At 38.7% G+C, this 19,510-nt stretch overlaps 1 protein-coding gene and 1 long non-coding RNA gene across 2 annotated transcripts; both read left to right on the top strand.

Annotated features, from left to right (window-relative positions):
* The first annotated feature begins 4,966 nt into the window (after positions 1-4,966).
* LOC119768011 lies at positions 4,967-5,735 on the top strand. Its single transcript, XR_005277853.1, has 3 exons — positions 4,967-5,321; positions 5,379-5,577; positions 5,643-5,735. It is a non-coding gene; the product is annotated as an uncharacterized LOC119768011 (long non-coding RNA).
* A 4,384-nt stretch (positions 5,736-10,119) lies between these two features.
* Positions 10,120-11,458, top strand: LOC119767787 (odorant receptor 85b-like). Its single transcript, XM_038257268.1, has 5 exons — positions 10,120-10,235; positions 10,289-10,388; positions 10,450-10,551; positions 10,707-10,862; positions 10,923-11,458. The coding sequence occupies exons 1-5, from the start codon at positions 10,153-10,155 to the stop codon at positions 10,977-10,979; spliced, it is 498 nt and encodes a 165-aa protein (XP_038113196.1). The 5' UTR covers positions 10,120-10,152; the 3' UTR covers positions 10,980-11,458.
* The last annotated feature ends 8,052 nt before the right edge of the window (positions 11,459-19,510 follow it).

A 19,510-nucleotide genomic window follows, 5' to 3' on the forward strand; every position in this document is an offset into this window, starting at 1 on the left:
CAAAGATTTTTATCCGGGGAACAACTTTGTAGAACATCGCAAAGTGCTAGGAATTGATCCCGAAATGATATAGGTTTATTTTTTGAGCATGTTTTTAAATTTTGCAAAAAAAAACTCCAAAAATCCTTCAGGTAAAAATTGGACCCACCAACCCTAACCAAATAAGCTCATATTTTCAGGCTAGCTTCTGGAGCCATAAAACTAGAAAATTCAGGTTGATGCGCTCGAAATTAAACATTTTGTCATTTTCTTATATCCGTGAACCACGCCAAGTCCTGCCAAGACGAAGGTTCAAATGCATACATACAATACATACATACATAAATTCAATTTTGGGACATTCACTTGCTTCCGTTTAGAAAATGAAAAAAAGAATATTCAAATTTCAAGGCCTACTATTCTCTCACGCAATGTACTGTTGAAAATTGATGGTTAAGTAAAACATTTGCTGTGCAATACAGAGCTTTCCAACTTAAAAATGTGATATCTCAAGAAATATTCATTTTACTCTGAGGTTTTGATTGAATTTAATGTAAAAAACTCTCAGCAATCGAATGCAATTGTCAGTTTTCCCGTAAGTGCTCGTCCAAAGGGTTAAAAATGCATTTTAAAACTTAAAGCGCAAAATTTTCATATCTGGCAACACTGTACGTAAATTTTGAGTACGCCATTCGATTCTACATCAAAAAATCTTCAAATATGCATACCCAAAAGTTCACTTTTTCTAAACTTTTCTCTTAGCAAAAAGCATTTTAAAAATGAGGTTTTTCAAAAATCTCAGAAAAAGAGGGGGGTGCCACGGGCGCGGGGGTGGACCAAATGTCACCAAACTTTGGATTCTTTGTATTTGGGGCAAAAACAACCCCCATGCCAAATATGAGCAGATTTGGTGAAGGTCGATGTTGGACGCGTGGTCACTTGGGAAGGAATGTCCCATTAGGGTGTAATATGGTTGTATGGAAAAAAATAAAGTTGTCCAAATTTGGCTAGCACAGCAACTTTTTGGTTCCTTATAGGGTTCTTATCAACTTCCCAAAGTTTGGGAATGATTGGTTTAGTTCTCACTTTTCGCAAAGCAATTCAATTTTCCATACAAATTTGTATGGGAAAAATCATTTTTTTGAATTTTGATAATTAAAAAATCCAAGTTTCACGCTATACTAAAACCGGATTCATATTCGGATGCTCCGGAATGTGCTCTACAACTTTCCCGAAGAGAGTTTTGTGCTAACTTGCTCCTATAAAAAGATACAGTGTCCTCAAAACTCGTCTAAAACGTGATTTTCGATCTAAAAAACACGTTTTAGACGAGTTTTGAACATGCTATATCTTTTTATAGGAGCAAGCTAGCACCATACTCTCTTCGGGAAAGTTGTAGAGCATATTCCGGTGCATCCGAATATGAATCCGGTTTTAGTATAGCGTGAAACTTGGATTTTTAAATATCAAAATTCAAATGATTTTTCCCATACAAATTTGTATGGAAAATTGAATCGCTTTGCGCAAATTGAGGACTAAACCAATCGTTCCCAAACTTTGGGGAGTTGTTTAGGACCCCAAAAGGAACTAAAATAATGCTGTGCTGGAAAATCGATTTTGATATTACACCCTAATGTCCCATATATCAAACTAGTCCAAAAATATTGGCCAGTTTCTCCAATTTTGCGCATGGTACAGGCACTTGCAGAACGTGCCAAAATTACATTTTTTTCTAATTAAGAGCCTCTAACTCATTGCACCAATATCGAGCACTTATTATAAATGTCCAGGCATTTCGATTTTCTCGGTGGGTAATGAATCAGCTGCTTTGAACTTTATAATTGTGTCAAAGGAAAGTTTAACAACAACTTTTGGCAATTATTATCCTTTAGGTTCGGCAGTGCAATGTTGTATCAGTTGAGTTATAAGATTGGTATATATGACTGGTAGATTTTTGTCATTCATTAATTTTTTTGAAATGTTGTCAATTGATTTATGCCTTTTGAAAATTGTATAAGAAGACCTTTTTTCCTAAAATCACTGACATTTTTTCCGAATTTATTTCTAATACAAGATGGCGATTGAATTATATTTAGAACTTAGCTGAAAAAATCATGCTGAAGCAACACTTAAAAACAACTCAACGACAATCATTTTGCACTTAACCAGTCTCGAACAATGTTCCATTGAGTTGAGATATGTTTTGCGAAATCATTTGAAGCAATTAACACTGGAACGCCCAACGTATGTCCAACTTACACGGACGCCCAAGCTTCCCAAAAAAGGTGGAACGGTAACTTCAACTCGCTGGTTCTCGGGCATTACTCAACCAATCGGGACGATTCTTGTTTCTAGTGATTTATAAAAATGTCTAGATGATCCTAAAATTTTACTGAACTTGATTTGAACAAATCTGTAATTTCTGCGACCGAAAACATCGTTCCACCTTTTTAAAACGACTGTCTCCGCGGATTTTCTGACGAATTTTTTTTACATGCGAAAAAAAAGTTGGAACGATGTTTTTGATCGCAAAAATTACAGATTTGATCAAATTATGTTCTGCAAAGTTTTAGAATTATCTAGACATCCTAACAAATCACTGAAAAGAAGAATCATCTTGATTGGTTGAGTTATGCCCGAGAAATGTCGAGTTGAAGTTACCGTTCCAACTTTTTTGGAGCCTTGGGCGTTGGAATGTTAAATCAGGAAAACTTCCTTTCTGCAACCATCAATCCACGAGAAAACGTCAATACGTTAGGCTGACAATTTTTCGCATCGCGGAAGTTTGCGGCATCTGTGGTCCAAATCGTAACTCGCCAAAGTTGTTCGCAGTCGCGCTGGTTTTCTGTTGCGTTTTTATGGTTCTACCGAGATTTTGGGCTATGATTGGTGAAACGTCAATTCATGGAGTTCTCATGAAGATGGGAATGCAACTCTTTTTGGTTGGATCAATTTTCAACTTTTCAGTATTGGCGTGGAAAAATGAAGACTGTGTTTGCTCGTTGAAAAGCTGGAACATTTTTATCGCGATGTGAAGAAATGTGTATTCATAAAATATCATAACGAAAACATGATGACATGTTTGTAGAGGATTTTATCCTTACTTAGTAAGCAAATATAGAATAATAAAATTGAATCTAGTATTTTTTAGAAAAAAAAAGTGTCAACATTGTTTTTTACTTCTCTAAATCTTTGTACGAAACATCGCAACAAACTCTGTTAATGCTTGATTTAACCTCACTTAGTTTCCCAGTGCAAAAATCTGTGTAGGTTAAATTATTAATTATTCATTGCCCAACAACTAATTCCGTTTTACAACGTCTCAATCAAAACCAGAAGTGCGTCTGGTGCGCCATAATCTGCGAGGTGGTGGCGGCGCGCGTGAATATGGCAACCATAAAAACAAATTAAGGCATCGGCGGTGTGGCGGCAATCAAATATCACATCAAAACGGCTGGTTTTTTACAACGTTCGCCGCCGCAAATTTGTTGCTTTACAATCACAGCAGTAGCAGCAATAAGACCTAAAGTTTTGCGAAAACCGCAAACTGGTTGAAAAAACAAGACTGTTGGCAACATAATTTCGAACGCGGCGGCAGCGGTATCGAGAGAGAGAGAGAGAGAGAGAGGTTAAACTCTAAAAACTTGCTGATTCAAATAATGTTATAAAAGTCCATAAATGGCAATAAATTTGTGCGCGAATTGGAAGCCCAATCATCGGTCATCACCTAGTGGAGTACAAGAAAGTAAACAGCATGAAACAGGTTTTATGGATTCATTTTTGATTTATTAGCTTGTTGATTTGAGCGAGGTTTTGCTATCAGGGAGGCGACTTATATATTCTTAAATAATTTTGTTATAATTTTTGCTTAGTTTTAAATAATTTTCAACCATTTAAATATTGATATATGGATAATGCCTCAATTATTTTTCCATAACATTGTCATAAATTAAATTAAAGTGTTCGATGTACTTTTCATGTTGAACAAATGTTGTGATAACATAATTTCTCAAGAAACTTCTTTAAAAAGAAAATTCAAATGTACAAAGTTTTAGAAACTTTAAAAATGCATTTCAAAACTAATATTTGAAATCAGAGAGAATTAACGTTTACAGTGAGAAATGAGAAAATCCGTTTATTGAATGTATTATTTTGGATCAAGATTTTGTTTTTATAAATTTTACAATATTATAACACTCCCTTTTTGAAGATTTTGGCAACATTGATAAGAACATTGATAAGTACATTGGCAAGGTTCTTCAAATTAAAATATTCATGCCAGGTTGGTACAATGTCGAACCTTAAAATGCTGGTATCCAAAATAAACTCCTTTTAACGCCTCGCTGTAGCCTTTCATGCTACCGGACAATCACTTGCTGCACCGGAAAGTGTGCAGTTTAAATGCATTTTTGTGGTTTCAAGCTCCCTCTTACTGAATGGCCCTTGCCCTGAATTGGTTACGGAACATTAGGAAAATGAATTCATTTAAATAATGAAATAATCCCGCCTGTGAGGGCACAATGCTGTGTGCATTGGGATGGCAATTTATAAGGAAAAAATATTGTGAAACGAGTGATTCATCAAATGAGGTTTTTTTTTGAAAATGCCGCTGAGGATAAGAAAGGTCTGGCGGCATTTCTTGACGTAACCCTTTAATCAGTGGTGCATCATCAAAATAGCTTTGAAGTAGGTATTGGGTAACAGGTGCGCGTATTTCCACTTTTGGTTCGATTTAGATGACGACATTCCGCATAGAATACCTTCAATCTCTAATTATTTTCTGTTAAGTGGCTTTGGAAAGTTAGTAAATTTTGCCTTGTAATTTGTACTGCCAGCTATTTTCGTTTTGATTTTTGTAAAATATCATTAGGATGTCATTCTGAGTCATTTTGCATGTTGTACCTTTGTAAGAAATCGCAATTTCCTATTTTTTGAGTTAGTCCCTACAAGACACATCAGTGAACAAGTAGCAAAAATGTCAGTTTTCACAAAATTCAAATCGTGGACCTCGCCCAAGTTCGAATCGTTCCTGAATTGGTTGGAAGCAACCACGTTCGTGTACGTTAAATTTTCCTCAATTCACGCGTTGGAGTACTTCGGTGTTTGTGGTCCAAACAAACGTTGGGTGGGACGTTTCGTTGGTTTGCTGGTCGCTGGAATGGTGTCCCTGGTGATCCCGACGTTAATTTCAGTGCTCCACGAAGATTCGAGCTCGAGGATGCTGATGAAAATTGGCTACTTGTTGTTTCTGATTGGTTCAACCATCGATTTCTGTGTCATTTCGTGGAAAAATGATGAGTTTGTTGAGCTTTTGAGAAATCTTGAAGACATCCACAAAACAGGTATTTGTTTTGGAAAGGCATGTAATTAGTGCTAATTCCGTTTCATCCACTAAACAGTTAGTGAATCAGAACATTCCGATGACAACCTTAGGATCATGGAAATGCATTCATCACGGGTCGCAAAACTCAATCGATTTTATCTCTGTTTTGGAATTGTTGCTTACGCATTCTTCATACTCGTTCCAATCGTTTACACTGTTGTCAGTTTCATATTTTGGCCAGAGTATCCAGTGGTAGCTACTGCCACTCAACTTGGGTATCAGCTATTAAGCTTATAATTTTGCAACGTTTGCGCAAATGTTAGTATTCCCACTATTCCAGACCAAATGACTTCTACTTCGACTACACCTCAAACATTTTCCGCGCCATTGTGTTCCACCTGTTGCAATTTCCCGGAATTTCCTTTATGGACATGATCGTTGTGATGGATTCGTTTTGCCTTCCTCACTGAGGTAAGGCTATAATCCTGCTCTAAAAATGAACTTTGTATAAAAACGTCGTAGACCCACCTTCATGTATACATATCGACTCAGAATCGAAAACTGAACAAATGTCTGTGTGTATGTGTGTGTGTATGTGTGTGTGTATGTGTGTGTGTATGTATGTATGTGACCAACAAACTAGCTCATGTTTCTCAGCACTGGCTGAACCGATTTGACCCGAACCAGTTGCATTCGACTTGGTTTAGGGTCCCATAGATCGAGTTTTATACAGATTGAAGTTTCGAAAAGTAGTTCAAAAGTTATGTATAAAAATGTGTTTTCACATATATCCGGATCTCACTTAAATGTATGTAAACTATGTCCGGATCCACCATCCGACCCATCGTTGAATAGGTTATCAAAAGACCTTTCCAACGAGTCCAAAACATTGAAGATCTGGCAACCCTGTCTCGAGATATGGCCATTTAAGTGATATTTATGTACTTTTTGGAAGCCGGATCTCACTTAAATGTATGTAAACTATGTCCGGATCCATCATCCGACCCATCGTTGGATAGGTTATCAAAAGACCTTTCCAAAAAGTCCAAAACATTGAAGATCTGGCAACCCAGTCTCGAGATATGGCCATTTAAGTGATATTTATGTACTTTTTTGTAGCCGGATCTCACTTAAATGTATGTAAAATATGTCCAGATCCACCATCCGACCCATCGTTGGATATCAAAAGACCTTTCCAACGAGTCCAAAACATTAAAGATCTGGCAACCCTGTCTCGAGATATGGCCATTTAAGTGATATTTATGTACTTTTTGGAAGCCGGATCTCACTTAAATGCATGTAAACTATGTCCGGATCCATCATCCGACCCATCGTTGGATAGGTTATCAAAAGACCTTTCCAACGAGTCCAAAACATTGAAGATCTGGCAACCCTGTCTCGAGATATGGCCATTTAAGTGATATTTATGTACTTTTTGGAAGCCGGATCTCACTTAAATGCATGTAAACTATGTTCGGATCCACCATCCGACCCATCGTTGGATAGGTTATCAAAGACCTTTCCAACGAGTCCAAAACATTGAAGATCTGGCAACCCTGTCTCGAGATATGGCCATTTAAGTGATATTTATGTACTTTTGGAAGCCGGATCTCACTTAAATGCATGTAAACTATGTCCGGATCCATCATCCGACCCATCGTTGGATAGGTTATCAAAAGACCTTTCCAAAAAGTCCAAAACATTGAAGATCTGGCAACCCTGTCTCGAGATATGGCCATTTAAGTGATATTTATGTACTTTTTGGAAGCCGGATCTCACTTAAATGCATGTAAACTATGTTCGGATCCACCATCCAACCCATCGTTGGATAGGTTATCAAAAGACCTTTCCAACGAGTCCAAAACATTGAAGATCTGGCAACCCTGTCTCGAGATATGGCCATTTAAGTGATATTTATGTACTTTTTGGAAGCCGGATCTCACTTAAATGTATGTAAAATATGTCCAGATCCACCATCCGACCCATCGTTGGATATCAAAAGACCTTTCCAACGAGTCCAAAACATTAAAGATCTGGCAACCCTGTCTCGAGATATGAGCATGAGCATAGCATGAGCATGAGCATGAGCATGGTTGACTGCCAATGAGCTGCTACTCCGTTATTGACGGATCAGCTGAAGTTACACAATGAACCAACAGATGAGTAGTGGGAGCTAATCATCCTCACTGTATAACCCCTGAAGATCTCTGCTTTGAGTCAATACCGGCGCCCCCAAGGAGATGCAGTTCAACAAAGGTAGGAATGTTAGTCCGATAGTTGAAGTTGCAGACTCATCAGACACAGAGTTTGTCGCTCTATACCTGTTGACACCGCATGAGACCGTTGAATCCACAGCATCTCCTTCAAGCATCACGGGAGTGGGGAATTGTGTTAGTAGGGGAAGGAAAGGAAAGGTCAGGATTCATCTTGGTAGATGATATGACCAGAAAGTGAAACAATCGTTGCCTTCCGAGCTACGACGCTATGAGAAGGTCTTATCAATCGCGTATTTTTTACTTCTTACCGCCGGCGTGCCATCCGAGCAACGATGCTTTGGGAAGGACTTTCAAAACGAAATGAATTTTGAATTAACGTATTATTCCGTGATGTACAATTTTTATGTTTAACTTCTTACCGCCGGCGTGCCATCCGAGCAACGGTGCTATGGGATGGGCTTTCAAAACGAAATGAAAATATAATATATAATTCAACGATGCGAATCTCTATTTCAATTCTTTTCCGATCTACTTCTCGCGGGTTCGCGCGCGCCTATTCACACTTCGATCGATCCAACGAACACCACACGACTGATGGCCCAACTTCTCTGGGCACACTGCGACCCTTTTTCAATGATTTCGAGAACTTTCTACCACTTTCCCGCGGATTCGCGCGCGTCGATTCACTCTCCGATCGATCCAACGAACACCACACGACTGATGGCCCAACATCTCTGGGCAAACCGCGACCCCTTTTTCAATGATTTCGAGAACTTTCTACCACTTTCCCGCGGATTCGCGCGCGTCGATTCACTCTCCGATCGATCCAACGAACACCACACGACTGATGGCCCAACATCTCTGGGCACACCGCGACCTTTTTTTCAATGATTTCGAGAACTTTCTACCACTTTCCCGCGGATTCGCGCGCGTCGATTCACTCTCCGATCGATCCAACGAACACCACACGACTGATGGCCCAACATCTCTGGGCAAACCGCGACCCCTTTTTCAATGATTTCGAGAACTTTCTACCACTTTCCCGCGGATTCGCGCGCGTCGATTCACTCTCCGATCGATCCAACGAACACCACACGACTGATGGCCCAACATCTCTGGGCAAACCGCGACCCCTTTTCAATGATTTCGAGAACTTTCTACCACTTTCCCGCGGATTCGCGCGCGTCGATTCACTCTCCGATCGATCCAACGAACACCACACGACTGATGGCCCAACATCTCTGGGCAAACCGCGACCCCTTTTTCAATGATTTCGAGAACTTTCTACCACTTTCCCGCGGATTCGCGCGCGTCGATTCACTCTCCGTCTGGCAACCCTGTCTCGAGATATGGCCATTTAAGTGATATTTATGTACTTTTTGGAAGCCGGATCTCACTTAAATGCATGTAAACTATGTCCGGATCCATCATCCGACCCATCGTTGGATAGGTTATCAAAAGACCTTTCCAAAAAGTCCAAAACATTGAAGATCTGGCAACCCTGTCTCGAGATATGGCCATTTAAGTGATATTTATGTACTTTTTGGAAGCCGGATCTCACTTAAATGTATGTAAACTATGTTCGGATCCACCATCCGACCCATCGTTGGATAGGTTATCAAAAGACCTTTCCAACGAGTCCAAAACATTGAAGATCTGGATCTCACTTAAATGCATGTAAACTATGTCCGAATCCATCATCCGACCCATCGTTGGATAGGTTATCAAAAGACCTTTCCAAAAAGTCCAAAACATTGAAGATCTGGCAACCCTGCCTCGAGTTATGGCCATTTAAGTGATATTTATGTACTTTTTGGAAGCCGGATCTCACTTAAATGCATGTAAACTATGTTCGGATCCACCATCCGACCCATCGTTGGATAGGTTATCAAAAGACCTTTCCAACGAGTCCAAAACATTGAAGATCTGGCAACCCTGTCTCGAGATATGGCCATTTAAGTGATATTTATGTACTTTTTGGAAGCCGGATCTCACTTAAATGCATGTAAACTATGTTCGGATCCACCATCCGACCCATCGTTGGATAGGTTATCAAAAGACCTTTCCAACGAGTCCAAAACATTGAAGATCTGGCAACCCTGTCTCGAGATATGGCCATTTAAGTGATATTTATGTACTTTTTGGAAGCCGGATCTCACTTAAATGCATGTAAACTATGTTCGGATCCACCATCTGACCCATCGTTGGATAGGTTATTAAAAGACCTTTCCAACGAGTCCAAAACATTGAAGATCTGGCAACCCTGTCTCGAGATATGGCCATTTAAGTGATATTTATGTACTTTTTGGAAGCCGGATCTCACTTAAATGTATGTAAACTATGTCCGGCTCCACCATCCGACCCATCGTTGGTTAGTTTATCAAAAGACCTTTCCAACGAGTCCAAAACATTGAAGATCTGGCAACCCTGTCTCGAGATATGGCCACTTAAGTGATATTTATGTACTTTTTTATTCCGGATCTAAAAAATAGATGAAATTTGTGTACAACCCCATCAAATCAGCCATTGTTGATAATGAGTGAGGAAGGCTCCAACCACATAGGTGGATTAAGTTAGTTTTTCTTTAGCGTTTTTGCCCTGTACGGTTTACCACCGCTAGATGTCACCATCGCCATGGTTAAGCGCCTTAGTGGGGACAAACCGTTGGACAAAGGGGGCATTTCCAAAATTGTGGCAATGCACAATTCAGCTTTGGAGTAAGTGTTTTTCCAGTGAAATGCAAATTTTATGACATTAATCTTATTTTCAGGTGCATCTCGCTGCTGGAGGACATAATGAATTTGATATTTCTTTGCTATCACTTTGTTTTTCTGGTGGTTTTGAGTTTTGTGCTGTTTGGAATATCAAAGGTATTAGATTAAGTTTTTTTTATATATAACAAAAAAAATACTAGTTACTTCCATTCAACAGTATTCAAACGATTTTCCGGCAGACAGAGTGTTTACATTCTTGCTTTGTGCCCTTGGCAAAGTTTTGGCAATGTGCTACACAGGAAAACGGTTGAATGATTTGGTAAATATTTTATTGAATGATTTCTCTGTAAACATACAAAATCTGTATTATACATATTTTTCATTTGGAAATTTTGAAAACAATTTGCGAGGTTATTGAGATCAAATAGCAGTCCCATAACAACAGAAACTTCCACCATCATTATTTATCAATAGGCTGCAGAACTTTCCTTCGTAATTTACGATACAAAGTGGTACGATGCACCGCTGGACATCCAGCAAAATATTTTGCTGATGTTGCAAATGTCACAGAAACGAGTTGGACTAACTGCGGGCAAGTTTTACTACGCAGACATGGAATCCTTCGCTGAGGTTAGTTTAAAAAATTAAATATTGCATTGCATATTCCATCAACTGCAATTATTTTTACAGTTGGTCAACGAGTCATACTCATATTATTTGATCATGAAAAAAATGTTGGACAATTAAGTTAAATTTATCAAATATAATATAAATAGTAAAATTATGAACCAATCAAGTTGGACATGTAGTTTGCTGCAAATCTTACAAAACAAAAAAAAAACATTACTTGTTGTCGCATTTTAAGATATAATATAGAAGTGTTAAATAGTAATTCTGTATGAAAAACCCAACACAATTCACTACGCTTTTTTGGAAGACAGGTGCATAACAAATCTTTTTTTTACCAAAGCTACAAAATGCCAACGGAATGCAACACAAAAAAACACAGAAGATAAAATAGAACAAAATATCGCAATTCTTTAAAATGTGCAACAAATCAAACATAGCTATATTATATGTAATAGAGACAATGAGTAGTATTTCTCTCCTGTAAAAAAATGTATCATGTTATAAACAAAGTAAAAACTGTAGTTGTTAATGTTCCATCGATTGAATTTAAACAATTACTTAATTTTGTGTGATCCAATAAATGTCCATCTACAGCATTTTAACGTTTCAGTGATCATTCCGAATCTCCTAGCATAAATTACCATTTTTCACATGTGAGTAGTGTTCGAAACTTTAAAATCTAACACTAGCACATGGGGTCGAACCCGATTGAACCAAAAAAAAATGCATTAAGTGGCCCCTCAATCCTCCTGTATCGACATCATCCCCGCCATCGGCCCCGCGAAGTGCTCAGGCGCGGTCGACTTTAGTCAGGCTACTGGGGCAAACAACATTTGACAGCCATAAATTAAGGATTTAAAATTTCGACGTTTTCAGGTGGATAGCCGCGCGAGTCGCGCTCCGAGTTTTGGCCTATGTTGTGACTAAAAGTTTTACTAATTTAGATAGAGTATAGCGATAAGGGTCGTTATTTTAATGAGTGGCTGCGGGTTTGTTTCCAAACATTTCCACCTCAATCTGTGAATCTGGGGGGGACGGACGAGCGACATTTTGGGTGGAGATGGAGTGCTTCCTTGGCTTTGCCAGCGGACGCCCCATTTGTCAGTGAAGGCTGATTTCGTCGCTATATGGGTCATTCCATCTCAACTGTGCACGAAAAAGTGCAAATTTGAAAATTACCCTCTCCGATCCTGCTCAAATTTGGCAGGGCTGTTGATACTATCAAAACATGCAAGAATCCCGAATTTCATCCAAATCGGAGCACCCCCTCCATTTTTGTACCTCCCCAAAAAATCGACTTTTTGGCGATTTTTGACCAAACCTCCTAGTTTCAAATGATGATAACTCAGGAACCACAAATCTTAGAGGGTCGGTCTTAGACTCAATTTTGAAGGAAATTGGACGTAGAATCCATTTCCGTGATCAAAATGTCGATTTATTTATTTATTCTACCTGTATTGCGCAATTGAAAACTTTAAATGGTTGTATCTCAAAACACCCCAACTTATTTTTTTTATTTGACCTCACCATCGTGTTCCTCGGCCAATTTTACATAAGAATCACTTATCGACAGAAATGAATATGTTTCGTTCCAGAGATATCGAATTTTAAAGTTCTGTGTTTTCGAGATTACCTACAACAGCTTCATTCGCCGCATCTGCTAGAAGCATACAGGCGGGCCGATCAATAACGGCTACCTGATGTTCTGGGAGATGAATAATTTAATTTAAATTTTAAAAATTTACGCAAATATTTATTCAAATGGCTGATACCCACCTTGATCAATCTATTTTTGTGAAAGGAATATTTATTGGGTTATTTTGAATGAACCGTTTTTACGTGTTGCTAACCGTTTCATAGTACCTCCGAGGCCATGACTAGGGCCTTTATCATGGGCGGTAGCAAAATAGTGCCATTCAGCAAAAACCCCAAAACCTGCTTTATTATTATTATTATCATTACTATAGTTTACTATTGACACTTTAACATAATTTGATAAATTTGATTTATGGTTTAATAGATTGATCATATTAAATCATTTTTTATATTGTTAGCCAGCTCGATTTGATTGAAAGATGATTTTGGTCAAGATACATTTAATTTTAAAAAATCTTCATACGTGAGGACAGCAGCCGTGATAGAAGAAAAAACACTGTTGTTCGGATGGTGTCGAAATCATCGCAACTAAATTTGGGGAATTAGCCGCTTTGAAGCAGATCAAACTTTGTGATTTGCTTACATTTTTCAATTTTATACTTTCCAGAAATCCTTTTTCTATTCCTTGTGATCGTCCTTCACTAGAGTACAACGTATCAACAAATTTGATTCATTTTAATTCATATTTTTTACTCAATAATGTATCGTGCACTTATTGTTCAGTGTTACAAACAAGATTAATTGCATTTTCCTGCTCGCTTCGTCGGAATCCAATTCTGCCCTTTACTGTGTGTCGTTATTGCTCTGTCCTGTGGGTTAGCACAGAAATTCATTTCATTAATTTTTTTGAGCAGACATTTCGCGATTATTCGCGATTAAACTTCAGTTTCCTACAGTGTTATACAGTTAATTTTTGCCCAATTTGATAAAGATTATTTATGATGAAATATTATTTCAATAAATGACCAGGTAGCAGTTATTGATCGGCCCACCTGTGTGCTTCTAGCAGATGCGGCGAATGAAGCTGATGTAGGTAATCTCGAAAACACAAAACTTTAAAATTCGATATCTCTGGAACGAAACATATTCATTTCTGTCGATAAGTGATTCTTATGTAAAATTGGCCGGGGAACACAATGGTGAGGTCAAATAAAAAAAAATAAGTTGGGGTGTTTTGAGATACAGCCGTTTATAGTTTTCAATTGCGCAATACAGGTAGAATAAATAAATAAATCAACATTTTGATCACGGAAATGGATTCTACGTCCAATTTCCTTCAAAATTGAGTCTAAGACCGACCCTCTAAGATTTGTGGTTCCTGAGTTATCGTCATTTGAAACTAGGAGGTTTGGTCAAAAATCCCCAAAAAGTCGATTTTTTGGGGAGGTACAAAAATGGAGGGGGTGGTCCGATTTGGATGAAATTCGGGATTCTTGCATGTTTTGATATTATCAACAGCCCTGCCAAATTTGAGCAGGATCGGAGAGGGTAATTTTCAAATGCTGTTCCGCTTCAGATGGAATGACCCATATTAGCCTAAACGTCTATCAGCTGGTATAGTTTTTCTTTTTGGTGAATGAAGCAGTCCATTATGCGAAATAGTTTGAGATTTAATCGAATGGAAAGAAGTAAAAAAGAGCTGATACCATAAATTTGAGAAGCGTTAAATATTTCACCAAATCGCTTGGATGGCAACGGTTATTTTGAGGAAAGAAGCTTTCCATGGTGGTACAGTATCAGCTGGCTTGTGAGAAATTCTCTGTGAAAAGATCAGACAAAATAAAGGATTTTTATTAAGTTTTTACTGTGTGTTGTTAAAACAAACATTTTTATACTTTCACAAAAGCCGTCCAACTATAAGCGAGACTTACTTGGGGATAGAGTGGAAAATTTCCCTAACACTCTAAAAAAAGTCAAGCAAGCAAAAATTCCCGTATTGCAAATCCCTTCGCTTGTCCCTGGTACGCTGTCTCATTTTACACACTATCTCATTACAGATTGTCAAGGGACACAGATTGGTCGATGCTAAATAAATCGGCACTGGCAACGTATGTTTTGCGCTTGCAACCAGACGTGCATCGGCACTCAATAGCACTTCACCACATTTTGAGATGATTGCCTTCGTAAACCGGCAAAGTGAATCTTTGCTCACAGTGCATCAAAACAAGCTTTAGTTAGAAGCTTTTTATAATCGTTGTTAACTATGCAGTTTGGATTAGCAAAAAATTAATAGTGATTTGAATATCACAAAAAATTCAAGTGCTAAATGTGCTATTTAGCACTCAAATAGCACTTCATCACTAAAACTAGCGAATAAGTGAAGATAAAGGTTTCGGTCGTTCAGAACCTCATAGTGCAATGAAAAAAACATACTTTAGGCACAAAACAAATTGATATAGTGCCTTTTCCAAGCTATGGCCTTAAAAAAACTGTCAAGTGCTATTGAGTGCCGATGCATGTCTGCTTGCAACACTGCCAGTTTTTCTGGGCTTGACAATGGTCGGTGAACGTAAGCACAAAGACGAAACAAATGAAAAATGAGCACCACTCAAGCAGCTTTTTCTCTTTCTCTCGTTTTTCGTCTTTCTTTTCCTTGTGTTTGCTGCGTGGTGAGTCATTCGAATGCGATTATGGGAGCGATGATCGTAATCTTGGTAGAATGTCAAACGACCGTTCTCTCAGCCAATGTATTTCTAGAGGGGAGTCAATGATTGTGTGAGTGACTTTGCGCAGCACTCATTCGTTTGTGTGTGAAACGAACGAAAGTAGAGGAGGAGAATAGCAACTCGTGACAAAATTTTGAGGCTAGGAATTTTGACAGGTGGGTAATTCTCTACCAACTCACACGAAATCGGGAAAAGTTGCCCCGACCCCTCTTCGATTTGCGTGAAACTTTGTCCTAAGGGGTAACTTTTGTCCCTGATCACGAATCCGAGGTCCGTTTTTTGATATCTCGTGACGGAGGGGCGGTACGACCCCTTCCATTTTTGAACATGCGAAAAAAAGAGGTGTTTTTCAATAATTTGCAGCCTGAAACGGTGATGAGATAGAAATTTGGTGTCAAAGGGACTTTTATGTAAAATTAGACGCCCGATTTGATGGCGTACTCAGAATTCCGAAAAAACGTATTTTTCATCGAAAAAAACACTAAAAAAGTTTTAAAAATCCTCCCATTTTCCGTTACTCGACTGTAAAAAATTTTGGAACATGTTATTTTATGGGAAATTTAATGTACTTTTCGAATCTACATTGTCCCAGAAGGGTCATTTTTTCATTTAGAACAAAATTTTTCATTTTAAAATTTCGTGTTTTTTCTAACTTTGCAGGGTTATTTTTTAGAGTGTTTTAATGTTCTACAAAGTTGTAGAGCAGACAATTACAAAAATTTTGATATATAGACATAAGGGGTTTGCTTATAAACATCACAAGTTATCGCGATTTTACGAAAAAAAGTTTTGAAAAAGTTACTTTTTGCGTTTCTCTTTGTTTCGTCGTCCGTGTCTGTCGCGGGTGACCATGAACGGCCATGATCGATGACGACCAACTTTTTCAAAACTTTTTTTCGTAAAATCGCGATAACTTGTGATGTTTATAAGCAAACCCCTTATGTCTATATATCAAAATTTTTGTAATTGTCTGCTCTACAACTTTGTAGAACATTAAAACACTCTAAAAAATAATCCTGCAAAGTTAGAAAAAACACGAAATTTTATAATGAAAAATTTTGTTCTAAATGAAAAAATGACCCTTCTGGGACAATGTAGATTCGAAAAGTACATTAAATTTCCCATAAAATGACATGTTCCAAAATTTTTTACAGTCGAGTAACGGAAAATGGGAGGATTTTTAAAACTTTTTTAGTGTTTTTTTTCGATGAAAAATACGTTTTTTCGGAATTCTGAGTACGCCATCAAACCGGGCGTCTAATTTTACATAAAAGTCCCTTTGACACCAAATTTCTATCTCATCACCGTTTTAGGCTGCAAATTATTGAAAAACACCTCTTTTTTCGCATGTTCAAAAATGGAAGGGGTCGTACCGCCCCTCCGTCACGAGATATCAAAAAACGGACCTCGGATTCGTGATCAGGGACAAAAGTTACCCCTTAGGACAAAGTTTCACGCAAATCGAAGAGGGGTCGGGGCAACTGCTGTGTGAGTTGGCGGAGAATTACCCAGGTATGATTTTCATAAAGTATTCGCCTCCTTTTCTCTCCCACAGAAAACTGGGGACAATGTAGCTGTCAAACTTGGTCAAAATGTTAAAGTCACCCACAAAATGAACTTTGAGTGATATGACTTCATTTCTGACGTCACGATTTTTTCCACTATAGAGGAGATTGCTTAAAATCATTATTCATTTAACTGTAAAAGTGCAAGTCAAACGAGCTCTAGCTTCGATCACTAGCACTAGCATATTCGTTTGTGACTGTCATCGACGGACGGAGTAGGCCAAGAAACTCATGAAGTAGGGGAAATATGCCCATTTTAAGCTTAATAAGCGGTCGTGTTTGAATGATGCTGGATAATCTGGATTGTTCCTTGAAATTCACTAAAACCAAGTACACCAACGAGTAGATCAACTTTTTGTGAACATTTCTGTTTATTTTCACTTTTAATAAAAGTTATAACGAAGTTGACTTTATAGCTGTCGGCCACCATTGCTAGTATCAACCACTAGTGTCTTCCTTTTTATCTACAAGGACTTCGCCGCCCTGGGCTCCTAAGTGTATGAAAGTATGGCACAGAGCGACGGCGCCGAATACCCATATTTACACAAAGAATTTTAGAGCGCCCGCCGCGGGATTCCAACCGGCGACCTCTGGATTGTGAGTACAGTACAGTCCGCATGCATTTTTGGGATATAGGGGTATGGCGTTTTTGCCCATTACCGACAATTATCGACATTACCGACAGCTGTTTGCAGGTATTGCGATAAAAAATCTTAACCGAACGAGGATTGAACCATCTACTTCTTGGTTGTCAATTCGAAACGCTACCATCGCGCCATGGACGCTTGATAAATTGAGAGGGACAGATATACAACATATTTTACTCACCGGATTGTTGCTCGGGGACGCGCCAGCATTATATGTGTTGGTGAGAACTGCAGATCACTAACATGTTAATACACGGACAAAAAACGATCAACGGACTTGCTGCAAAAAATGTTTTAAAATCTAACATTTACTACAACAAATTAACTGTTGTAGATTTGGATATATATATATTTCCTTTGGGTGTAGCGAGTCGTGGTCGCTCACGAATCAATCGACAATGAGCGAGTGATTTTAGTTGTGAACCGGAGCATAAGTTAGAATACAGTTTGTTTTAAATAATGTGAAATTCATCGAGAATCTCCTCCGTATGCTAAATGCCCCGCTTGGCTGTTTTTAAAGCTTGAGCACCGTGAAAAATTGCGTCTGAAGACAGCTTAATTAACGCAAAACAGTTCGGAATCAAGGCCCCAGTCCCCGATCGGTCGGTTGTCTCATTTGGCGATCGCGAAAGCGCTTGTCTCAATCCGATCTCGGGTCGTCCGTCCGTCCCGCCCGAAAACTGTATCGACACAGAGGCCGAGGGGTCGGTCGGAACCGCTAATGGATTTATTCCGATCGGATTGGATTAATAAATTTATGAATTGTGTGAATATGTTTTGTCAGTTTCTCAGTTTATGTTCTCCTCCTTCATTTTCCGAGTGGTTTCACACAGGGTTGGCCGCAACCGACGGTTGGGGGCTGTCAGTTTGGTGCCGGTTCTTATTTTCGTCTCGTTTCGGGTCCTCCTCTGATGGCTTTTTGAAGTCTCACTTGGGCTTGGGGATCAGCTTCGCTGAGTAGCTTGACAAGCGATCTCTTTCCCACTCCCCCCCTCCCAACAGATCTTCCCGCCCGAAAAGGTCAGAAAATCGAACGCGAAGGCGCGTTTATGAAACATGATGATGTTATTAGCTGTTTATGTGGATGTCTGCATTTACATAAACAGGTCTCGGTGAGGAAGCTGCCTACCTGTTGACGAGGTGGACTTAGAGCAAGGTCCGGAATATTGGAAGGTTAGCTGTTTTTTGAGTTGGTTAGTTTCCGCAAAACTGTGAACAATTTACAAGAACACAAGAATTCACTAAAATCTACCAACCTTAGCCAACTTTGAATTCCTGGGAATCTTGAATATCGTCAGAATTGAGGGGGAGAGAAACCATCGGACAAATCCATATATTCATTTCGGGTGATTCGATTCGGATCGCCGGCCGCCACAATTAATAGTATAATGGGTGATTTTTTAAACATTTTATATCGATTCCAATGTGCGCGCGCGTTCCAACGATGTCCCGATGGTTATTGTTGAGGTGGACAATGGGCGGACATGGGTTTTGATGGGCCCCGGGATGGACGAATGGACGGCCGGCGGTGTGTTTTGTTTGGTGCCGCGACCAAGCACGTGGCAAGGTGGTTCCATTACGGAGCTTTTAGGAGGCGGCTTTTGGACACGGTCTCGATCAATGGTCGGTGTGTTTATTAATTGCGAAGGTGGCAGGTGCATATTGGTGGAGGTGAAATTTTTGTGTGGAACTGACAGGCATTGCGAATGAAACTGACCTAAAAAATTAAGTAATATAGCTGTTCTAATGTCATTAGGAAGTTGTATCCTTTATTAGATATGCTTTTAGAACATAAAGTTTTTCTTGAAGTATTGTGAATATCGAAAATATAGCCAAATAAACAATTTTCTCTTATAATAAAATTTAAAATATTATTCAGTTTAAATATTTGTCTAATATTATAGCACACCTTTACAAAAAAAGTAACTAATCACCATCCACGTTTGTTGTTATTTTGTTTTACATGTCTGAGAATACCATAAATATTTGCTATTAAAAACTTAGTATTCAGAATAATATCAAATAATTTGGTAGATTTCGAAAAAAAGTTCTGCCCCTATTTTTTTGAAATTTCAGATTTATTGGGTAAATCCGGAATTTCTGGATTACTTCAT

Source organism: Culex quinquefasciatus, chromosome 2 (genome assembly GCF_015732765.1).
Source record: "Culex quinquefasciatus strain JHB chromosome 2, VPISU_Cqui_1.0_pri_paternal, whole genome shotgun sequence".
Lineage (NCBI taxonomy): Eukaryota > Metazoa > Arthropoda > Insecta > Diptera > Culicidae > Culex > Culex quinquefasciatus.